Genomic DNA, 24,211 nt, shown 5'->3' on the forward strand with positions numbered 1-24,211 from the left:
GCGTGTGTATGTGTGTATTTTTCCTAGTATAGCACAATATTAAACATTCCATTATTCGTACTTACTCTTTTTCGAAATTCCGCTGGTATGCCTCCTGGCAAACGTGCTACCATTTTCATAGCATCCAACCATTGTTGAAATCCACTTTCCCCGGGTTGAGGAGTTAAGCTAAATCTCATCTTCGTATCTTCGACTGAAATCGTAAATATGATAGTTTGATAATGTAGGAATTTCGTGAAGTTTTTATCTTTACTCTTCCCTCGTTTATTGTTTGTTCTTTCACGCACGTACGTTTAATCGTCGATATTGAGGCACGTGGGGATAGATACGTCATCCCCATTTATCCCTAACTGAGAGAAAGTCAAAGTTCATGAGAATACTAAGAAATCATATTTCCTTGGTAATCACATCCAAGCAACTAACCCTAGTACTTTGATTTTATCACGGGAACATAATCACGCCCCAGTTTAATGTAATTATACACTCTGCTACCAATCAATTTTATCGGCGTTTGATAGAACTTTAGAGGAGTACATTAAAAAAAAAAAAAAGAAACATCATTCATTTTATTCCTACCACCCTTCTTCTTCCATACAGCACAATTAATTTTATAACAAAATTGTCATTGTCATTAAGAAATAAATAAAACGAAAAATAATTATATTCGATGTCGTTTAAAACGTATCGCGTTAACACGCACGTTTAGAATCGCGAATAAACTAATTAGCTTAGATAAGTCGTTATCTCTTTTTACCTCACCCTCATATAACACTATCGTAGATAAAATCGTAGTTAAAAAATCACTGACAGATAGAAAACTCGTTTAAGAATATTTTATTACCGACCAAGTTTCATTTTTTACCTAACACTTTATTATTTCGTTTATAATAATTTTCGTTCTTATTAGATTTCTATATTCGTAACCAGTTTTACAAATTGTTTTTCTTCGAGATAAAAACTGATGGAGAGTAAAAACGATCGTAGGATTTTTGTAATCATTTCTTGTTTTTTTTTTTTTTTTTTTTTTAAAGTGAAATAATATCATTTTTCATGCATCGAATAAATGTGAATTTCCGTCGTCGTAAAAACGGAAACCCGGAAAAAAACGAGAGAAAAAAAGTATTAAAAAAATTTAATACAGCATGTAAACGAAACGAAACGAATATTATTAATTCGTAGAATGTTATTTCACCTTCCAGCTCTTGATATCTCGAAGCAGAGCTTCCTGCGTACGCGGCTCCCGACGCGAGGTTTTTGAGTGAGTTGAAAAAACCGCTCATTCTCCAATTAGAAACGCCTCTCTTTCTTCTTCATTTTCTCATCTTTTCACCTGACCTGCCTCTTATTATATTGCTTGTACACGCCCTTCAACCGTTTTCGTGTCTCATGATTTCTCGTCCTTCGATTCATCGCCATGGAAGAATCATCATTAGACTCAGCACTTTTCGAAACTTTTCCCATAAGAGTTCCGCTTTCTCTATGGCTCTGAAAAGTTCACATATACACATGTATAGGTACTTAGATGCATTATCGAAATCCACAGGGAATAATTGCAGGACGAAAATTAAAAAATTATTACAAAGATTGATTATCCTAATTTGTTATTTCGATGATTCATGTGTTTCTTTTTTTTTTTTTAACGTTTAAACAATTGTTGTTACGCAGATATTTTTTTTATTTTTCGCAATGTAGATTTCTTTCGTATAAATCAATTTTTTTTTTCACCGAATACATAAATCGTCGTCTTACATAATTTAATCTGTTCTGCATGGCAAAGACCCATGCGTCAAGGGCACCACGTGGCTTTTTATTACAAGCTTGAAAAGACACATTAGTAGAACGACTAGACGCGTCGAAGAAGAAAGCGAAAGGTAGATGCATGCATACATTAGGTCGAGCGAATCTAAAGAAACAATGAAAAGAAAGGAAGAATAAAAAAAAAAGACTTGGGAACCCTGAATTCACCTATGCGCTAGACAACATTTTCTTAAAGCGTGTATACGCGACTGCACCACCTGTTAGAAACTATGTCATCTACATATATACATATATATATATATACGTGTGTGAGAGTATAGGCCAATAGATAGAAGTTATTTTAATAACATGTAAATTGCTTTGTTGTGTTTGACAAAAATCAGAAAAAAACCATTTCCATAGGATAGGATCTTTTTTTTTATTTAAAAATCAACATACACACTTCCGTGCTCATATCGATGACAACAACAAAATTTCAACACTTTCAATTAAAACTTGAATAAACAATTTTTGAAAATGATCTGATTCAAAGGGTTAACCCCCACTCCACCCACATCGAATTGAACGAGCGAGGTCACGAGTTTCTAATTTTTGTCCAATAATAACACTTATACTTTTATTCGTTCGTGAAAAGAAAAAGGGCAATCGTTTGGTTGTCAATACGTCTAGGGAGTGACCTAATTTCGTCGAGAAGAGAAAATGAAACTCAACCGTATCTCATACATAATCCCATCGAACGAATTTCGCCGCACTGTAACCTACACTGACGCATCTATGTACGTATGTATGTATGTGTTGTACACGAACCGATACTGTAAACCCGTTGTCAACCAAGACGATCCTAAACGTATTATAAATGAACTAAACTGTTTACTGTTAGGTAAAACCAAACTTGACGAATTAATTAACTACGTGAAGAATTTTTTTGTCTTTTTAGTGAAAACTAAGAAATAAGAAAATAAAAGAAAATAAAAAAAGAAATACGTGTTTCTAGGAGGAAAGGTTTCTCGAAAGAATCGATGCGACAACGAACCCCGTAGAGAGAGATAGTTCAATCTTTTTTTCTTTCTTTTTCTTTTTTATTTCTTTTCTTCTATTTTCTTTTTGGTCTGTTCATTCAGCGAATACGCTCACGAGTAAAAAAAAGTAAAACTGTATAGCAATATAAAACACACACGTTTTATCTGTGAACGATTATCAACTTTGATCATCATACCATCCTTCCCCCACTCTCTTTATCTCTTTCTCTCTTTCAATCGAAGAAAAAAGGGATTGGCCAAAATCTCAAATCTCGTAGTCGTAGCAGAAAACGTCGAACAACATCAACATCATCATCATCATCATCATCATCATCATCATCCTGTTCTTTCTGGTTAACGTTGAATCAAAGTCCGTACATGAAGCTTAGTCTTTTGGTTCATCTCCATTCAATCTTACTTCTTCTTCTTCTTATTCTTCTTCTTCACAATTAATGATTAAAAAAAAACTAGTATATAACAATGTTCAATCCGATGTGAATTATTTTCATTCGCGTTAACACGATTTTAATGTAAACTCGTTTAAACGTATTTTCAAGAATGAATTATTTTTCATCAAAAAAAGAAATAACATCAACTAGTCAATTCGTTAAGGATAAAATGTAAATAAGATGCGATTAACGACAGTCGTACCACGACTGGAGTCAGCTGAACGACTAAAGGTGGAAGCCCGTCGTGGTGCGCTGTGTGCGCGCGCGCGCGCACAACAACCATCGATGATGGCTAAAATACCGGCCGCGGCGCTGTGGCGTCGGTGCTGGTGGTGGTGGTTGTGCCGTTGCTGACGAAAGGTGGGGGTGGGATTGAGGGGTTTGCTACGATTGGGGGTGGGATACGCTATAAAGTAACTTGACGTGTGTTCTTCATGCAAAAAGTCTCCTATAATTGAACTCTTCATTTACTTCTCGCAACTGCGAGAACAAGTTGTGGGGATTGCTTATTTCGTAGGAATTCAAAAACGTATCGTTGATGGTTAGGTTCAACCTGACTGGACCTTAATGGTGGCTTCTAAATTCCTTTTCAATCCATTTCCATTCGTTTCGTTTCTCTATATTATATCCGCGCATGCGTTCTTTCATCAAAGATGATTCTCCATCGAAAAATACGTTGCCATCGAGACAAATGCGTGCCAGGGGCAAGAGATTAGAGTCTCTACGTTAGTTAAATACTTTCTTCCATTTTTTGTTATTATTCTACGAGTAATACCCATCACCACCAACCATCTAGCCATTTTTTCATTCTATCTGTCTAATTATTTCATTTTGTTATTTCTTATTTTGAAAAAGTTACAGATAACATAGAGAGATCTTATTTATTGATTTGTTTCTCTTTTTGTTAGTTGTTGTTGTTTTTTTTAAGGATACGGATAATTTTAATCTTCCTTCACGATCTTATCGTATATCACTCACGGATCGACGAACTTATCGATTGCGCGCTCTCTTTATGGGTCATTCCGAGTCGTGCCATATTGTAAAAGTAGTGGTATGTATGTTGTACAGAAAGAGAGATAGAGACATACTTAGTATTCTCATTATTTTCCTTCTTCCTTTGACTCATTTGTTCTATTTTTTATTTGTGTATGTATGTGTTTTCATTAAAATAAATCTTTTGATAAGAAAGTTTGAATGTGATAAAATTGTTAGGTGGTTGACGATAGAAAAAGAGGTTAGGAATACTTTTCTAAAAATAATTTCATTTCATTTGCAATTTGTATCTTTCAATTTACGTTTACATTTTACTCGACAAATTGTTTAATTTTTGTGGAAGAATGTCATAGGAAGTTCTGCATTACTCGTTGATAATGGAAATATCGTTAAAAGTAACTTTAGGTGGCGGCACACGACGTAAGAAGAACTTTGGTCGTGCGCAGTATATTTTGAGCATGCGCATTTAACGATAGTGAAGCGGCAAAGTCTAATTATTGATCACTGCACTGTTCCCGTATGAAAACGACTTTGTATTCTTTGCTACTATCTCTCAAATGAGAATTTATTATTATTATTATTATTCCGTATTCATCTTGAAATATCGAAAATCAATCGGAATTTGCAATCGAATCGGATTATTAAACAATAAGTAATTGTTTTAATTCATCTTTGAAATAAAAGGAACGTGATATTTTTAAACCTAAGAGAAATTCGGATGAGAAGTTCGAGTATACGTGCGATTACTCTCGAACGATCGATCAATCGAATTTCATGAATATGTTATTTATTTATTCATATATGTATATGAGTATGTTTGTGTGCACGTGCAGTCGTCAACAAAGAATCATTTGTGAATGCACTATTTTAAATCGAATAATTTTGTTTGAATTGATAAAAAATTAGAACATTGATGTTTATATTCTCCCGCAAGAAAATTCTTGAAAAGAAAATAACTTTATTGAAAGTAATAATTGTTTATCAGTCACGTAATAATCAAACGTATATATAAAATATTCAATTGATTGAAATATCTATTTTAAAATAAAAAAATAAAAAAAGCAAATAAAGCGTTTCGTATCGTTTTTTCCTACGTGGTACTATTTAATTTACTTTTATGAGAAATTCGAGTTTAAGTTTTATCGAATGAAATGAGAATGCGCATTACCGCCAACTCGGGGAATTACTTTTTTCGTACATGCGCGATGCACAAAAACAGAGAAAGAGAAAAAAAGTTAAAACAGTCCTTTCAAATATTTAATCAAATTACGCGAAATTCTTTTCAAACTTCATTTGATCATACATTTTATATTTTTTAAAAGCTTGCGTCTGTAATTTTATATAACTTTTTCTTGTTTTTTTTTTTTTCATTGAATTTAAATATAAATACTGCATCAAAGTTTCATCGAAATTTTGATGGCACGTAATTGAAATTCAATTTTATATATACATTAGTTAAATGAAATAATCTTTTATTTTATACTGTTTTTAACATAACGCGGAATTAATATTAAATATTATATGACGTTTATTATAGTTTATCCCAAATAACGTTATTACTCTCTCATAATATAGTTTCGTTAAAAGACACATCGTTATTCATTTCCCTATATTACGTTAACTAAACAAATAGTTTGACGGTTACACAATCAACGAGTAATTTTGTTCCGACTAAAGTAAACTTATCGCGCGTAAAAGATAATTTATATTGAGCAAGGCAATAAACGAGAGAAGAAGAGGGTTTCGAGTAATGGTGAGATATGAGAAAACGATAAAAATAAAACAACATAAAAAAAATAAAAAAATAGAACAAAAATTAAGATTGTTAATTTAATAATATTTCTTATGACTCGTACTTACTTCTTTTCGCACTATGAGCTTGCAAATTAGCGGTTATGATGTCACACTGTTTATCACGTTTTACAATTAAATAATCCTTCCTTCGTAATTGACGAACTAACAATCCACCTGTATGATTAATGTGGTCGTGCAAAATTTTTATCAATACTTGCAACTCCGTTTTACCTGAAAATATAATTAACATATAATTTTTGTGTGTTACTTTTTTTATTTCTAAATAAAAAAACAGATATAAATAATATTAGTCCGTATTAAAGAACCATAAATTTTCTTCGTAGAAATTTAATTAGCACAATCCTTTAAATTCAAATTATCCTAATCGTTTAGATACAGTATGGGGTTTATATATATGTATATGTGAACCAACATAAATTTAAATTTAACAAGACAGATAAAATGCCATGTGTGGTAAGATAAGAGAAAAAACAAGTGTTCTCTCGGTAAAAGAAAAAAAAAAGAAAAATAAAAAACAGGACAGCACTTAAAAGTCGAGGTACGTTCTTGTCTCGAAGTCAACGAGGTCGCTCGTCTGTCTGGCTTCTAGCAGCCTCTTGTCTCGTCAGCTACCCGAACCCTGAAGAGTCTTTGCTAATTTCAGGTGTCTTCGATTTATTTCTCTCTTTTTTTCTTTTCTTATTTTATTTTTTTACGCGAATTTATCATAAATTCACAAATTCGATGATGGTTTTTTCATGTTCCAAAGAATTGAAGAAAAAAACAAGAAAATCTTATAAATTTTCCAACGAACGAAAGGTTCGAAACCTTTTTACAAACTTTTATCCAACGACCCTGAGTTATTTTTTCCTCTATCCTATTTTTTTTTTTTATTTTTATTTTTCTATCTCGTTAAACGACTTTGAGAGGGTGGAAGGGAAAGGTAGAAGAAGGAAAAAAAAACAAGAAGAATTTCGAACAATGGCGTCTACTACGTTCTTTACGAATGAAAAATAAAAAAGACATTTATCATTATAGGCTTTTTTTTTCCTTTCCTTCTTCGTAGGATCAATATCATCGTTTTGTGCGTGTGCTTTTCTACATTGAATAGTCTTACTTTTCAATAGGAGACGAGTCTTTTGTAAATATTGGTGCTGCGGATGTTGTCTCAAGGACGAAGAAGCTGTAGAATCGCTTTCGGAACGACTACCGGATGGAAAACCATAAATGTCCAGTAATAGTTTATCCACCAGAGAACAAACTCGTACTTCCTGTTTGTTATCTTGTATCGCCAATGGTGCTGGATATTTCTATAACAATGGGGTAGATACGTGTCCTTGAATTTATCGTTTAATAATTATTACATAAATCTTATAAATCATATTTATGAAGGATACCTTTGGACTCTTAAAAAAATGATCATTTTTCGTATTGACCATTTCTAATTGTCGTTGTGTATTCGTTGTTGTTGTTGTTGAATTACTATCCATAGATTTGCTTCTACGCATTTGTTTTTTCATCGACGAAGATGTAATGATACACTCACTAGCTCTTCTAATTGGCATTTTTTTATTCAATTCCATAAAATCCGGACCTTCTAATTTTTGTTCAATCAAATTACGTTTTCTCGCTTTGTAAACCGAATAATAAGGATAACCGATCGAAGAATAATCGAGATTTCTCGTTCGATTGGTTACAAATACATCGCCGAATACTTTTTCGTTTTCCACAGCTACGCATTTCACTCGATAACTTATCTCCGAATGATTTTTCAATGGTATCACTTTGCAATTCATGTTTAATAATTGTTTGTTACTAAATTTTGCATTAAAATTGTATAAAATCGAAATATAGTTTTTATCATTCGTTTTAATTATATCAGAGGGGGAAAATAAAAATAAAAAATGTGTTTATCAAAATTCAGTAGATTTCTTTACCACGGTACATACATAACCCGTTTCGAAACTTTTCATTTATAGTCTGTTACATTCCATACATGGACACTTCAAAAATGTTCTCCTTGAATTTTACGGTACGTAATTAGATACATCTAATTGTAAGTCGACGAACGAGTCAGCAATCTTAAAACCACACTTATCTAACGGACAATCTCTTCTTTTGACAAGCCGTTTGAGTTGCGTACAATAAAAAGAAAAAACAACGCGATCATCTGTACTCGTGTGCAAGTTTTGCATCCGATGAAACAAACGACGGATATGCCCTGATATGAGATGCAAGAGAAAAAACTTCGATTCCCTCCTCCTCTCCCCTTCACCTTCTCGTCAGGGCCAAAGGCAAACTTCGTTCGCAATTAAATTTATCCAACCGATAATATTTATCGGTTAGATCTCACTTCTCTGTTACATAGAGACAAGTCGACGTAATTTCTTGTTTTCTTGCTTGTTTCAAAAAAATCAAAAGATGAAAATAAAATAATAAACGTGTTGCTTTCTATTACACGTTTATTCGTTTATTGAAAAACACGCGTGTGTTCACATTCTTCTCTACTTAAAACACTTTCTTATTCGACAAATTTAGTTTAGTTACTATTGCAACTTAAGTTATTCTGGCTCAACAACGTTTTAGACGTTATCACAAACCGGTAATACCCTTCTGGTAGCCAGACCACAACTGGAAACGTCGACGATGATAATCACTTCATTAACCGAGCACCTACGTTTGCAACAACTATCCTATCGCCGAGTGGTCAGACGTGGAACTGAATAAATTAAACAAATACGTAACGTTTATATTTATCATACGTTTGGGTATTGTCAATTGAAGATTTAGCGAGTTTATAATTCCCTTCGAAGGACAAAAAATTAACATAACTTTCTGTTATTGACACAATCAAATTTGTTCTCACTTGATTGAAAAATAAAAAATGTTCGCGCGCGGTGTTGTTTTTTATTACAAATTTCATCATAGATATCATTCAATATCATAGAAATTTAACATAATTACGTATAATGAACAAACAGAAAAAAAAATACGTTTCCTTTCCCTTTTTGTTTTGGTTCTTGTAAAAGTGTCAATGAAAAAATAAAACAAAAATATGTTTTATTTATTAGCTTTTTCTTATTATCACAAGACCGCGATAACGCGACCAACATATAACGTTCCTTGGACGTTGTAAGAATTTAAAGCAGACGACGACGAAGAACGGTGGGTGCTCAAGCCTAGTCATTCACCTGGTAAGCTCATTGACCCTTTTCTAATCGGTAAGCTTTAAAAGTGGGAAGAGAAGACCCCTATCTGTATACTTAGAAAAAAAATCTACACTCTTGAGCGGGCTTATGCATTTCTACTATTTTTTTTTTAAAGTATTTTCTTCCCACGATCACGTTGGTTGCATTCATGCTGTCAGTTTTCTGACTATCTATGACAGAATACGTCGAGAAATAAAATTATATACGAGAAACATTGAAAGCTTCGAAATAGATAAGAACGTTTTATAGTAGTAGTAATAATAGTAGTAATGTGATTATCAAAATAACATTTTATTGTTATCTGGTAGTCGATAATAAACCATGAGAGAGAGATACACTGCACTGATTTTATTTAATTCCGCGTTTATTAAAACGCAATGCGAAAGTGATATATATAAAAAGTAACTTTAACAAATGGAAAATGACTTATTAAATCGATAATAACAATTTGCAATCGAAATAACGTAACTATGGTAGCAAATCAAAGATGGTGGTTTTGTGGACTTTCCCATCACGGTCGATGATATGAAACCAAAACGTTATCCAATTATTTTTGATAATTTCGTCGGGTTAATTTCATTTCCATGTGTAAATCTTTGAAAATGTCCAAAATTACTTCTTGTCCTTGCAACGAAGGGAAAAATTATTCGGATGAAGATGAATTGCGTCCACGTACCGATGAAATTTATCGTACGTGCAAACTTCCTACACGTTTTATGTATCCAAGTGAGTATAACGATCATCAACGTAAAAAAAAAAAAAAAAAAAAAAAAAATAAAAAGTGTATGCGATACAAGATTCGAAAGAGAACTTCATTCAAGCGAATCAGTGAAAACAAAAGAGAAAAAGAGTTATACAAATAATAAATATGATAAAAATCACGCCAACGTTTTGAAGTATGTAACTTTGTGTCGGTGCACTCGGAGGATAACCTTTTACGCGACCATAAACGATTTGTTTCTCTTTTTATCACATTTCTCTGACGGTATTGTCAGAAAAATTGAAATTTTAAAGAAGATGTTTAAGTTTAACAATTTTCATTTTTCTTTTTTCTCTTATTACTCGAAATTTTTATTTTATTTATCTATTATTTATCGTTTACCATCATTTTAAACGGAAATTTATTATTCCACGCACACGCGCAATAACAAAGTGTAGATTTATTAGCACGTTTAATAAACATTTATTTTAATTAGATCTTTTAATTCTAATTAATTAGGATTTGTTGAGAATAGAGAAACATTTCTTCTCTTTCTTAACTCGTTAAGTATTCCTTTAGCAATTTCTTCTTCGCAATTAGTCGTAAATTCTACCGAAAGATATTCTCGTTAAGTGCACGATAACGCTTGGCTATTAATAAGCAACCCGTACTCGATCACTGCTTGCACCCATATTCGCATCTTATCTTGAATAATAAACATTTTTATGTATGTCATCGGCATATACCTCATGTATTATTAGTTATTGTTATTCGTAAAGAGTTCGATTCGTTTAAACCATTGAAAATTCGTTTAACTGCAAATATTGTAATTTATGATTATCGAATGATTTCTCTACGAATATCTGTGTTCTTTGTGAATCAAAAATTACGAGCTTAATAAATAGGATATTTAAATAAATTCTTTTTCTTTTTTAACAAATTTCAGATCCATAAATTTAATAAAAATTCTAATATATTGTCATTATCGTATAAATAAGTATTAAGTAGTATCCATTGTATGTTTCAAGAGTAATTCACATAAATTCGTATAATACTTGTCTTTGTAAGATCAAATGAAGAATTTCATTTAACGTTAAGCACACATTTTCAAATAAAGTAAGAAAAATATCTCAACACAAGAGTTACAAAGAATAACTAGTATTTTAACGATTACGAGTTTAGCTTTGAAATGGCATCCATACTTGAGTAATTTTCTCATAATCGGAGGAGTATTTACTCTGTTTGTGATATCTGGTGCGAAATGGTAAAAAGTGAGAGAAGTTGTCTATATATGAAGAGAAAACGATCTCCCACGGGGGTCAGTGTGTAAGTTCAGCTTTACAGTGGAAACATCATCATGTTGAATATCACGCTGTGCTTTCTCGTTCTCGTCTTACGAGTTCTCTCATCTTACCCGTTATTATTCGCTTACGGTTATACTGAAGAAGAAATCGACTGCCAGGTTTATAACCACCTTTACGTTTGTCTTTCAAACGGTGTACTCGAGAGTGTTGCATTCAAAGACGTAAAAGCCGTTCAAACGATCGAAGATACCGAATTGCATCTCGAGGATCTTGGTATTACCGATATCAAAAAAAATGCTTTTGTTCAAGTCAACAATTCAACGGCACTTTATTTGAGAAACAATAATTTGTCGATCATTTCGAAATATTATTTTGAGACGTTAGATCAATTGACCTATTTGGATTTGCGAAATAATTCTATTCATGATATCAAGGATTCCGTTTTCACCGAATTGAATTATTTGGAAACGTTGCTTTTGGATAATAATAATATTTCTGAACTTCGTCCTAATGTTTGGCGAGGATTGACGGAACTTCACGAACTTTATGCAACTAATAATAATATTGTACCTAAGAGAAATGCATTTAAAGGTTTGAGACAATTGGAAACGTTAGCTTTGGATTCTAATGGAATTACGGAAATACCGATTGGCACGTTTGCCGGACTACCTCACCTTGATTTACTTTATTTGTCGAGAAACAAAATATCCAATTTACATCCAGACGTATTTCGTGGCTTGAACGAGATAAACGAATTGGATCTTGGGAAAAATCATTTTCAATCTATTCCCGGTGGATTGTTTCGACATTTGAAAAGTTTAAATTCACTTTGGTTGAACGGCAATGAAATCGAAATGATCGAGAATGATACCTTCGAGGGATTGGACGAATTATCGATTTTATTTTTGAATAACAACAAACTACGTTTCGTCGACATGTCTGCTTTCGCCAAAATGAAACTCGTCACTGTTGAGCCTGGATTTAAAATAAACAACGAATTGATCGAGCAATATTCCGAATTTACGAAAAAATATCATTGTAGCAATATTAATTATCAGGAACCGTACGATTGCGTAGAAATCGCGGAGTAATTTTTATTTTTTTTTTTCATGGAGTTATATAAAAAAAAAAATACAAAAGTGTGTATTTGCAAAAAATTGGTAACAAGTGTATGATAGTTTATACAATTTCAATATTAATTAAACATTTAATAAATAGTAAATAATATGTTTTGTAAAAACGAAATTTAATAGATTTGATTGAGGAGAAAACAAAATATATATTTAATATATATATATTAATAAACTATATTATATATCAATATATAATATATTTTTATATATATATTTAAAATATATAATATTATAATATATTAAAAATAATATATAGGGGGATAGTTGTGTTTGATTTGATGATAATTTTTCTTATTTTTTTTCTTAAAATATAAAAACCGAAAATTGAAAATAAAATGACATATAATAATACTTTTCGTGCAAGAAAAAAAAAAAAGAAAATAAAAGGAATTTATCGTTCGATATCGGTCACGTGGAAACACTCGATGATAAATGTTAAGCAGCTGCAACTGTTATGTACTAAAATAAACTGTATGTGTAAACGCTTCTTCTCGAGTCGTACTATGAGAAAACTATGCAAATAGGCAAAAAGAGAATCGAATTGATCGAGTTTGTTGGAAAGTAAATTTATCGATATACATAATAATAGTATATATATAATAACTATCGATTTTTCGAACAAAGGAAATTGTATACGTAAGTGTGCATGTGTGTGTCTGTGTGTGTGTATAACTGATCTATCGATCGTCGTCTTTATAGGGATATTCAAAGGATATCGTCAAGACGACGTTCCTCTTCCACATCCCTGCTATAGGAGTACTTCCATGGATTATGGTTGGTTCGCGCCTACAATTCATACCGTTCCTACAACCTACTATCCTCGAAATGCTTCCTTCAGTCAAGAAATTGGAATCGGTGGAATGTATCGAAATAATTCATTGAACACAGAGTTGGACAAGACTATCGTTTGATATTATCAAATATTTTCTTTTTATATTCCTTTTTTTTTACCTTCATAAAAATGTATTTTTACGAAAAAGGAAAAAGAACAACAAGGAAGAACAAGCAAAAGCAAAAACAAAAGCAAAAGCAAAAGCAAAAATATTTTAGATGAAAATGAAAGAAAAAATTTTGTTTTCAAGGATAATGATGATGAAGTTTTGTTTAAATGGTTAATTACTCACTATTGTTATCGTTTTTTTTTTTACGCTTATTTTTAGATATATATTTTGTTTATTATTACAGTTCAGCTTGTTTCGCGTTAATCATAGTTATTTTATTTTATTTTTTTTTTTTTTTTTATTAACGAATCCTATAATAGTTCGGACACATTTCAAATACTGCGTGACCGATTAATCTCTAATCGCGGATTACAAATGTTTTCTCCGTTTTTTTTTCTTTTTTAATTACTTCTTTCTTGCGATACATTTATCGAGGATTGATAATAATTTTGTTGTTTTCTTCTCTTCATCTTCATCTTCTTCTTTTTTTTTTTTTTTTTTTGGTTTTTCGTTTACGTTTTAAATCACGATTTACATTTTACAAGTGCATCGGCTAATCGGTGAATTGGAAAACTTTTGTGGTTTTACGACGATTATTACACATCGATTATTTATATTTATAGCATCTCTCGCGCGCAAAAAAGGGGGTCTTTTTAAAATATTTTTTTGCCACGGGGCAATTATTATTATATAATTTTTTTTTTCATTTTTTTTTTTTTTTCATTGCCATCGTTCTCGTTATAATAGCGGTTACAATAATAATTAAGAATAATCATATAATAATTATAATATATGTAATAATAATTCAATGTGACAACGCAACATATATTATTATGTATATATATAACACAATGGACATTCTCATCTATAGCTTTAACACATTTATGAATGCGCATTTTTCAATAATAACAATCGTAAAGATTAATAATAAACGCTTTTAGGAATATTTCATCATAATTTCTATGGTGATTTAACAGTTAATCGATGCGGAGTAATAAAACTCATACGTTCGAAAAAATTGTTTGATGTTTTTACGTTGAAATCATTGATGTAATAATGAAACTTTCGAATGTATCAAAATTGTGAATCAATGTAAATGAAAAATTATAAACAAATCCCCCATCCTTTACAAAAAAAAAAAAAAAAAAAATCAACACCTAATGTATTGTTCAAAATTATTCTCAAAAATACATTTAATCTTCTTCGAATATTTCATTATCGCAACAATTCTTTATTATAATAATTAATCTCGTGCTCGTTGAACAATCGTCCCATTCTTTTATCCATCTTCAATTTATTCATTCATACAAATGAATTATTTGTCCAGTTGACAGCTGTAATCATTCTTTTTTTTTTCTTTTTCAAAAATTATCCACATTGTAATATAAATAAATAATCGAACAAACGAAAAAAAAAAAAAAAAAGAAATGTGTGTTGATCTAACAACGAGCACGTAAATTACGATGTCGGAATAAAATATTATACCGTTAAATGTAATCAATTATGCGAGTACTCTATTCTATAAATGTATGCTGTTTGTTTATTTTTATTATTATTTTCATTTTCTTTTTTCTCTTGTTTTATTTTCTTTCTCTCTTTTACCTATTATTTTATACAATTTCTTCATTATAATCTGTCGTCGTTTATCCCGCACTTGCGTGTGTGTGTGTTAATCATCCTGTTTGTTAATCATCCCGGATTACAGGTAATTTAATTAAACTGTACGCTTACATTTGTAAAGACCAATATAGCTCGTTAAGAAAAATCAGATAATATATATATATATATATATATATTTATATATGTATGTATATATAACAATTAACGATGACAAATAGAAATTGCATTTGAATCTTATCTCTTCGTCATACTATTCAAAATCATACTATATTATCCCTTAGCTTTTATGTTAGAGTATGTACTGTCTTTCTTTAGTTATTCTTCTTCTTGTATTCGTTTAATGTTTAATTATAACCCCCCACCCCAACCCCCTCTTCCCCTATTTATAACGATAACAAATTGCATCCTGTACGTAGGTGGAAAAGAAACAAATCAATCTACGTGAATTTATATCTATAGATATATACGACATTCGTATTTCATCCTATATAACGTTGCTTTTATCTTTTTCTCTTCTTCTTCTTCTTCTTCCTTCTTCTTCTTCATCCAATCCACTCCTATTACCACTTTCGTTGTTCGTATCATCTTTCCCTTTTCCTTTTTTTTTTTTTTTATTATATTTTCCTTTCTTACGTAAAAGCACAGCGCCCATCATAGTTCTAAGAAACAAGAGAGAAACGAACACCCCCACGCAATTCAACGATTACACGGGATTTGAAAAAGGTTAAAAGGACAAAATAAAACTTACCCCCGCCCCCTCCCTTCCCAGTATTCCCCTTTCCCACCCCCGCCAGTCTTCTTCTTCTTCCTACACGCTAATGTTAATCCCCCCCCACTCCCCCATCTTCTTCGAGCTTCATGGTTTTATATTGTCATTCATCTAACAATAAGTTAGGAGGCTTAATTCTCTAGAAGGTTTGACCATCCTTGGTTCTGATCTTCGTTGATCATCGATCATCGATTATTAATCGATTTTTATTCATCTCAGGATGTTCCAATATGTTTTTCTTTTTTGTTTGTTTTTTTTTTTACTTTTCTATTTTTTCCATTTTCTTTCTTTCTTTTTTTTTCATCGTTTCAAACCTATCTTTTTTTTTCTTTTTTTGATTGAATTCTTACGAAATTTTTTGACCACATCAATTCGATCTTTCTTCAATTATTTTCTTGTTGTTGTTGTTTTTTTCTTTTCATTCATCTTCGACTATCTGAGCTTTTACCTAACACGACTTATATACTCTTTCCTTTATATATTATATATAGATATATATATTATATAAATACGTAGTATTTTAATTAGACCTGTGTCTCTTTCCTTATTGTTAATAACCTTTTAAACGTTGTTAAACGTTGGTCTTGATCTTGAAATTATTATTTTTCCTTTTTTTTTTCTTTTCTTTTCTTTTCTTTTCATTTTATTTCATCTTTCCTCGGCACGATAGGCTGATTATCAATTATATTATATTTTGTTTTAATCGAATGAGTAACATCGAGATTTATTCGAAGATAATAATCATTAACGTTTAATGCAGCATTATGTTTATCATTATTAATGTCAATTAATAATCATATATTTATTATTTATATTATGTATGTATTTTTTTTTTTAAATATATATATATTTTTTTATTTCCAAACTTTTGTATGTATTCTTGTGTGATTATTATACATGTGGCTAGCACGCATTGAAATCAAGGAGGTTACGTGTGTCGAGGAAACTTATGTTAATTATTTACCATCGACAACAACGTCTACCACTAAAGATTTATAACTTCACATTATTTTATTTTATTTTATATTTTATTTTATTTATTTATTAATGTTTTCATTCTTCCTTTCTTTTTCTTTTTTTGCTTTATTTTATTTTACTTTATTTATTAATTAATGTTTTCATTGTTTCTTTCTTTTTTTTTGTTTTGTTTTATTTTATTTTATTTTATTAGTCATTTAAGTTATCATTAACTTTATTTAAATGTGTATTTTTAAAAGAGTTTCCCATTACACAGAGTTCGAGTATTAATCATTTTTACGAGCTTTCGCTATAATCGAGATTAAATCAATAATGCGTACACTAGTTGGCTCCAATTTCCAATTAATTTAATTCGAGGATGTTAATACGTTCTCGCTTATTATTATTATTATTATTTTAATTATTATTCCTTAGTCTTATTATTCTTATTATTAGTATTATTATTAACATTATTTTTTGTTTCTTTCTTTTTGTTCAAACGAATCGTTATTTGCTATTTCATTCTTTGATTTTTTTCATAGTTCGTTGTTTCAACGCGGTTACATTTTTAAACAAATAATCATTGTATTTTAAATTGACGTTTATAATCTTGTAGAAAGTAATAATGCATACCAATTTTAATTAAATGCACGAAGAAATGATACGTGCCAATGATGACATGTTTTGTTTACTTACTTTTATTATTTTGTAAACATACGCACGTGTTTTTGTTGTTTTTTGATTAAATTTAATAATTAAATACTGGTGTTATACGTTTTCCGATTATAAAATCTCGTTTGTCTTTCTTTCTCTTTATTTGTGTTTGTTCATTTATTTATGATTCGTTGATTAAAAAAAAAAAAAGAACAAGATTTTTGTTTACATTGTACGATACAAATGTGGTTTCTGTTTATAAACTTGGAGGCGGACGGTGGATATATTCCTCTATTCGGGTAATTTTTTGTTCAATTTCGTAATCCTCGGTTTAGTATTTAATCCATTCATTCCCACTTTTATTTATCTCTTTTTCGTTGAAATGTAAAAAAAATGACGGAAAAAGAGACACCCGTTGGTGGGAGGCACTGAACTGGCAGCAACCGTCGATAATAAACATTATTTTAATTATTATACCCGCCAAACTGATTTTTTTACGTACGTAAAAAAGATTTCTCCTCGATTAGTAATCAAACGAATGCTCGATTATTACCGGCTAAATTGTGGGGTTGAGGATAGTTCGATGATATACGCTTTTGTTGTTTTTTTTTTTCAAGTTTTTACATTTGTCTTATGTTTAAAATTATTTTTTTGTTTAAACGATCAAAAACGAACGTTTAATTAGCATAAGACAAATTTGAAACTTCAATAGCGTACTCGAACCGATTTAACATTTGTTATTCTGTAATTCTGTAATTCTTTTCTTTTGTTTTGTTTTTTTTTCTTGTTTTTTCTTTTTTTTTTTTTTTTAATTATTTTTTCTTCTTTTTTTTTCTAATATGTGTCACGTTCTAATCACGACTACGAAGTATATGTATATTGAAAATACACGTAGGTACGTTTTTTTTTTCTTTTATTTAATTTCGCAACGATCTTCTTAACACCCCATTTTTTTTCACGAAAGAGATATCGTCGCTTTACTCTTTCCTCTTCTTCTCCTTTTTATTTTTTTTTTATTATTGTTTTTTTATTTTTTTATTAACTCGACAATCAAACGGAACGATGTTTTTGTATTTTCATCTTTTTTCCTTTTTTTTTCTTTTTTTTTTTTTTTTTTTTAAATCGAGATAATATTTGCATACGTGCAATGTTTGCTCAAAAGTTCGCAACAACGAAGACGCCGGTTAACTAATGGAAGGTTTGTTCGGTTTTTACCTTCGTGCAACAAAGGGATTGTAAACTATTGGATTATATTGCTAACATTGTTATTACTTCGTTCAAAGATATTTTGTTAAGGGGGAAACAATTAAAAAAGGGGGAATAATATTATTGTTATTCTTTACTCGATGCTACGTGATGATAATTGAATGTTGTTATAAATGTTTCTAAGTAAACGACTCTGGAATAAAATTTGACGATGTCTCCTCTCATATTTATCTATATAATAATTATTATTAATCTTTATTTTTAAACGCAATACGAAATAAATAATTACTCGGAATTATCGATCATATTTTTTTGTTGTTTTGTTTTCTCCTTGATAGATATTTTGTAAAAAACGATGTTCCATCAAATATCACACCACCGAATATTTGAACAACGGGGATAAGAAATAGTATAAAAATATGAAACCATAATGGTAGATATTTTCATAATACAACTGTGTGTGTTTACCTAAATGTTTAATAACGTTTTTTTTTTTTATAGTATTAGTTGACACTTACGTACAAGTTTTTAAATAATATTGGATTTCAAAAAAAAAAAAAGAATTATTCAACTAAATTCTATTATAATTTTTGATCAGGTAGGATTTACTATATAGGGTCTAGCTATATTTATACAGAACACTTTGATTTTTAACTATCAAGGATTTAAATAAAATAAATAATTCTATTTGTTATTGTTTTTCATGTTGAAGAAAAAATTCGTCTAAACGCTATCTTTTTTTAATCCCTCTACGTTTGTTTTATTTCTTTTTTTTTCTTCTTCTTGATTCATTCATTCATTTTCTGTTCTATCCGGTACTGACAGTTTCTTCTAATTTTTTTCCTATGTTATCATCTACGTTCGCTTACGGTTCGCACCCCCTGAGGTATTCTTTGTCTTTATTTAATTGGCGTTTTTTTTTTTTTTCTATCGTCTCCTTTTTCATTCTTTTTTATTTTTCATTTCAATATCGATCCTTTCTGTACGATATCGTGGCTTCAGCTTCTGTTTCTTCAATTATTATTTATGAATAATTAAAATAAATTTGTAATTGTGTGGTGTTAATTAGTGCCGTTGCACGTATTTTACTTTGTTTTATATCTAGAAATTATATTTGTAAATAATTATTTTTAGTTTTATGAATTTTTTTTTTTTTAATATGAGATTGAAAAATGATTTAAAATTGATCTTTTGATTTTTATTCATTTTTCAAAAGATTTAAGAAATTTCGTAAAAATTCAACAAAATAAAATGAATGATTTTTTATTTTTTATTTTGCGAACTTGGACGTTAAATTGTTAACAGTTTGAAAAAATTGCAAAATTTTTTTCTTTCGTTGGACGGTGTACCACTTTTAATGTGTCCATTTTATTTCCATAACAAAACATATTTAAAAAAAAAAATAAATAAAAACCGGTGATTCAACTTTATTAATTTAAATAATTTATAATAATTTTTAAATTGTACATAGTACAATATTTTTGATTAACAAATTTTCTCATAAATAATTCATTTTAATTTATTTATTTTATTTTAATTTAACCGTTAGAATCGTTTTTGTTTTCTTTTTTTTGATGTGTGTATCCAAAAAATATACAAAGGATACTTTAATATTGTTTAAAAGGCACGTTGAAATACATCAAATTAATGTAAAACATTTTGATTATTATATAACAATGATTGAAAAAAATATAAATTAATTTAAGTCAATGCTGAAGTCACGATATTTGATCATCTTTGAAATACATTTTGTGATAACACAAATTGGAGACGAAATATCTTTCCTTTTTTTTTGTTATATTAATAAACAAAGATATCTTAATTATCGCATCGAGGAAGATAATAAATAACGAGCCTTGAATTTGCATAAACATTTATATATTCGCAGACTTGCAAGTCTATGGAAGATAATAGACATTTTTTTTTTTTTTTTAATGTAAATGACTTTGATTTCGATTTTTTTTTTATGTTGTTGCAATTTAAAAATCTTTTCTAATTTTAACATCAACTTCTAAGCACCTTGTTATGTATTGTGTGTGTATGTATATTTATATATATGTATGTATATTATATGCAGCTCATTGTAATTTTTTAAAACATCGTAGTAACGTTAAAATGCTCTTTTTTTTATAACTTTTTTTTTTATGTTCAAAAGCTTACAAACTACTTGTGCGTTTAAAATACGAAATGCCAAAGCATATTGTTTGTTCGATATATCGAAACTTTTTGCTAATCAGAAGATACCAAGATTCGACTTCTCAATGCAACAAATGAAAAAAAAATTAGAAAACAAATTGTATTTAATATAAATAATTAAAATCAAATTTACAATTGTAAATTATATAAATAGTTAATAAATAATTCGTTGTTTCTATTAGAATTAATAAATACATTTGTTCGTATATAATCAATGTTTGGTTATAATCATGTAAAATAAACATATGTAGTATATAATGTGCACATATATTATGTATTTCACTATTAACATAAAATTATAGCAATTTTCTATATCGAATATATCGACTACTGCCAAGCATTATTATTATTACTATTATTATTATTATTTATTTATTTTTTTTTTTTTATTCAAAGATCGAAAAAACCTTCTTATCTAGTAATCGCGTTTGAATAATTGTTTACATAGATAAAAATGAACAAATATCTGCAAATATATAGATATTTACACATCGATGCGAGGCTACGGGTAGGAAATACTTTTTTTTTTTTTGGAAATCCTTGAGAGTCGCTTAACTTTTTTGTTTTTTTTTTGCTTTCTATTTTTTACTTTCTTTTAAACCGTTTAAATAAAAATCCCTTAAAACAAGACGTTATTATATTTGTCAGACTTGATAAGGATCAATTACACGTTATTATTACATTAACTTTTTTGTCTTCACTTGATTTCTAAAAATCAGATTAGATAATTTTTATATATCTTGTGATTAAATCAGCTGATTTTTAAAGGAATTACATGTCACCGAATATACCAGCGAACGTTTTACGAAGATTTTTCATCGTGTCTTCGGAATCTTCACCTTGTGTCTGTGATTGACTACCTTGACGATGAAAAGGTACTCTTGATGGTATTGTAGGTGGTTCATCTGTTCTTCTACCGACCGATGGTGCACTGCTGACCGTGCTAGATTGGGATGCTGTAAATAAATCGAAATAGATAAAAATATCTTGAAAAACAAAACAAAATAAAAATAAACTACTTGTTAAAGTAGGAATAAGTAGAAATGATAAGAAAAAAAAAAAAGAAATAAAAACAAACCTTGAGAATCACGACGTTGAAGTTGATGATGAGTATCCGAAGTAGTAACGTCACCTGCTAAGGCCGTGGTAGAACCTAAACTACCTATGCTTGCCATCGAGGTCATACTTCCATGAGATCCTAAAGGTGCAGGTGGTGGTGCTATTGGCGGTGGTGCACTACGTGATTCTTCAACAGGACTCGTAGCTTGGCTAGAACCGGACATGGAACCCCTCGAGGCTGTTTTCGTTAAAACGCTGGGTGGTCGGCAACAGGCCTACGAGCAAAATCATTCGAAAAAAAAAACAAGAACAACAACGATAACAACAACAAAAATACCAAAGATTTTATCGTGTGGATCTTTGTAATGTGTAAAATTAATTCTGTAGAAAAATAAATACAAAAAGAAACAAAAATGTATATTAGTTGTTTATTTTGTAAGTTGCCTAAGTCCAATCATAGTCATTAAAAATATATTATTTCTTAAATAATGTTATTTATGCTAATTAGTACGATAAATTTGACACCCTGACGCAACCTAAAAACATTATTTTATTATATGTCATCTGTTATCTATGTTTTTAAATTTAATCCAACGAAAACCCTTCAATATTTCGATTCGAACATAAATGAACTAATTTTTAGGCTAATTTCAAAATAAATGGTTCATATTATCCAATTAATTCAATCTAACGTACTTGCATCTTAGCTGTAACCAAATCGGCTATATGACGACGATCTTCTTCCTGAGAATCTCCCATCAATGATAATGCGCTATCATTAACTTCAATTATGTGTTCTCGGCCATCTTTACCAACGAGAAGTTCGATAGCGCAAATATCCAAACCACCAAATAGTTGGCATACGTTGTCAATCCAAACACGATGTCTTTCGCTAACTGGTACTTGTTCCAACATGGCTGAACCGGTGTTTGATTTCCAATTACCAGTTATACTTTTTCGTCTTTAATAATAAATCAAAAATCATTCGTTATTGTTTAATATATATTTTTAATTTATTAAAAATGAACAAGCATGTACAAATGATTGCAACTGTTTTTTTTTCCACTACTTGTCCCATTTAATTTCAAACTTACAGGAAGGCCTTGTAATTGTTTCCTATTTTCTGCACGTGTACGTCAAATTTGGTGTCAACGTATGGTTCAGCGGTGATATAAGTATTCGCCAATGCTGCCAAAGATGCGAGATCCAAGAAATCTTGATTTGTTTCAGCTCGTGCCTTCCCAATACCTCCATGAGCGTGCCCTAATTTCACAACTACGGGGAATCGTGGTGCGCTTACCTGAAACAATACCAAAAAATTATCATAATTTTATCGTCCTAATACCAAAAGGTCACCTAAAGATAATAGTATATTAGTTCGTTGAATACGTATTAACACTGTAAAATCAAAAATACAGAATGTCATTTAAAAAAAAAAAAAATAAAAGTAGCCCTAAAAAACATTTTAAAAAAACATTTTTGTTTTAACTTTTTTATTGCAATATATAGTCCATCAAAAAACAACAATTGTATAGCCAATCAAAAAACAGATTAACTTTTGTTTAAAGTAGTTTTTTTTTGTTAGGTTAGGTTATCCCGTATAATTGCAAAAATCAAAAAAAATATTACGGGAGACACCCTGTATTCATTAGTATTGTCAATTTACATAAGTTAATGGGTTTAATTTATTTTATCTTTGTTAAAATGTTGGTAGCACACACAATGGTCGGTAATTTAGCATTTAATTCAAGTAGTTAATTCAAGCGTTTATGCTCCAGAGAGCGCTACTATATCGTTTTACTTCATGAAAGGTTATATATTATTGCTCATTTATAATTAGATTGTCTAGAATAATAGAATCACTTGATTTTAATTAAACATCTTCATTAAATCAATCTTCGAGCTTTTAATATTAGTTATCAATGAAACTATTCATCATTTATATACATTTTTTTGATAAATCCTATGAAAAATGTTAGAGCAATTGTACGAATAGAATTAATCTTTCATTTCTAAGAAATTCGATCATAATTTAAAGGATTTCTCGTTCACAAATACTTGTCAAATATATAAAAAAAAAAAAACTAATCGAAATTGGAACGTGAGATAACTAGGAAAAAAGTATCCTTTTCCTTTTACACTAAACGAGTTAAAAAAAAATTTTATCTAATTCCAGCGGCAATTGAGTTAGTTAATCGACAAACTAGAAAATAGCGTAAAACTTAAATGCTTTTTTCTCAACGTTAACCGTTAGTTCAGATAGTTTTGGAATTCTTCACTGATAACTTGAATGTACGCTTTTAAGTGCGTGTATAGGGATAATTTCTAGGGATGTCTAACTACAATCTTTTTCTAATCTATATCCACGTTAGATTTTTGTTTCTATCCATTTAAATTTAAATACTAAAATGTACATTCCATCTTTCTACTTGAAAAAAAAAATAAAAAAT

The 24,211-nt window shown here is 29.8% G+C and overlaps 3 protein-coding genes across 6 annotated transcripts in view; 1 reads left to right on the forward strand and 2 right to left on the reverse strand.

Annotated features, from left to right (window-relative positions):
• LOC107071700 (uncharacterized) overlaps positions 1–8,958 on the reverse strand; it is a 20,539-nt gene extending 11,581 nt beyond the window's left edge. For 2 of the 4 annotated variants that reach the window (XM_089173059.1, XM_015330909.2), the window contains exons 1-3: positions 2,975–3,466; positions 1,193–1,485; positions 66–193 (exon numbers count right to left, since the gene is read on the reverse strand). In XM_089173059.1, the coding sequence (XP_089029185.1) occupies positions 66–193; positions 1,193–1,280 (216 nt within the window). In that variant the 5' untranslated portion in view covers positions 1,281–1,485; positions 2,975–3,466. Of the gene's footprint in view, positions 1–65; positions 194–1,192; positions 1,486–2,974; positions 3,467–6,079; positions 6,245–7,130; positions 7,324–7,410 lie in introns of those variants that run through there. The other 2 variants (XM_015330908.2, XM_015330906.2) reach the window with 2 other exon arrangements.
• A 40-nt stretch (positions 8,959–8,998) lies between these two features.
• On the forward strand, positions 8,999–13,043 carry LOC107071701 (uncharacterized). Its single transcript, XM_015330911.2, has one exon. It carries the CDS (start codon positions 11,280–11,282, stop codon positions 12,315–12,317), a length of 1,038 nt encoding a protein of 345 aa, XP_015186397.2. The 5' UTR covers positions 8,999–11,279; the 3' UTR covers positions 12,318–13,043.
• Positions 13,044–13,777: 734 nt separating this feature from the next.
• The window catches only part of Syn (synapsin), a gene marked incomplete at its 5' end in the record, with an annotated part of 42,790 nt that continues 32,356 nt past the window's right edge, over positions 13,778–24,211 (reverse strand). Inside the window, 4 exons of the mRNA XM_015330900.2 lie at positions 13,778–21,658; positions 21,781–22,036; positions 22,458–22,722; positions 22,856–23,061. Of these exons, the coding sequence (XP_015186386.2) occupies positions 21,474–21,658; positions 21,781–22,036; positions 22,458–22,722; positions 22,856–23,061 (912 nt within the window). The remainder of the gene's footprint in view (positions 21,659–21,780; positions 22,037–22,457; positions 22,723–22,855; positions 23,062–24,211) is intronic.

The sequence above is a fragment of the Polistes dominula genome, unplaced genomic scaffold (assembly GCF_049000335.1).
Source record: "Polistes dominula isolate Pdom_NZ unplaced genomic scaffold, Pdom_raw_medaka contig_22, whole genome shotgun sequence".
Lineage (NCBI taxonomy): Eukaryota > Metazoa > Arthropoda > Insecta > Hymenoptera > Vespidae > Polistes > Polistes dominula.

Bases quoted from the DNA above. Each gene is read 5' to 3' on its own strand.
- LOC107071701 (XM_015330911.2), top strand. From the start codon at position 11,280: ATGTTGAATATCACGCTGTGCTTTCTCGTTCTCGTCTTACGAGTTCTC.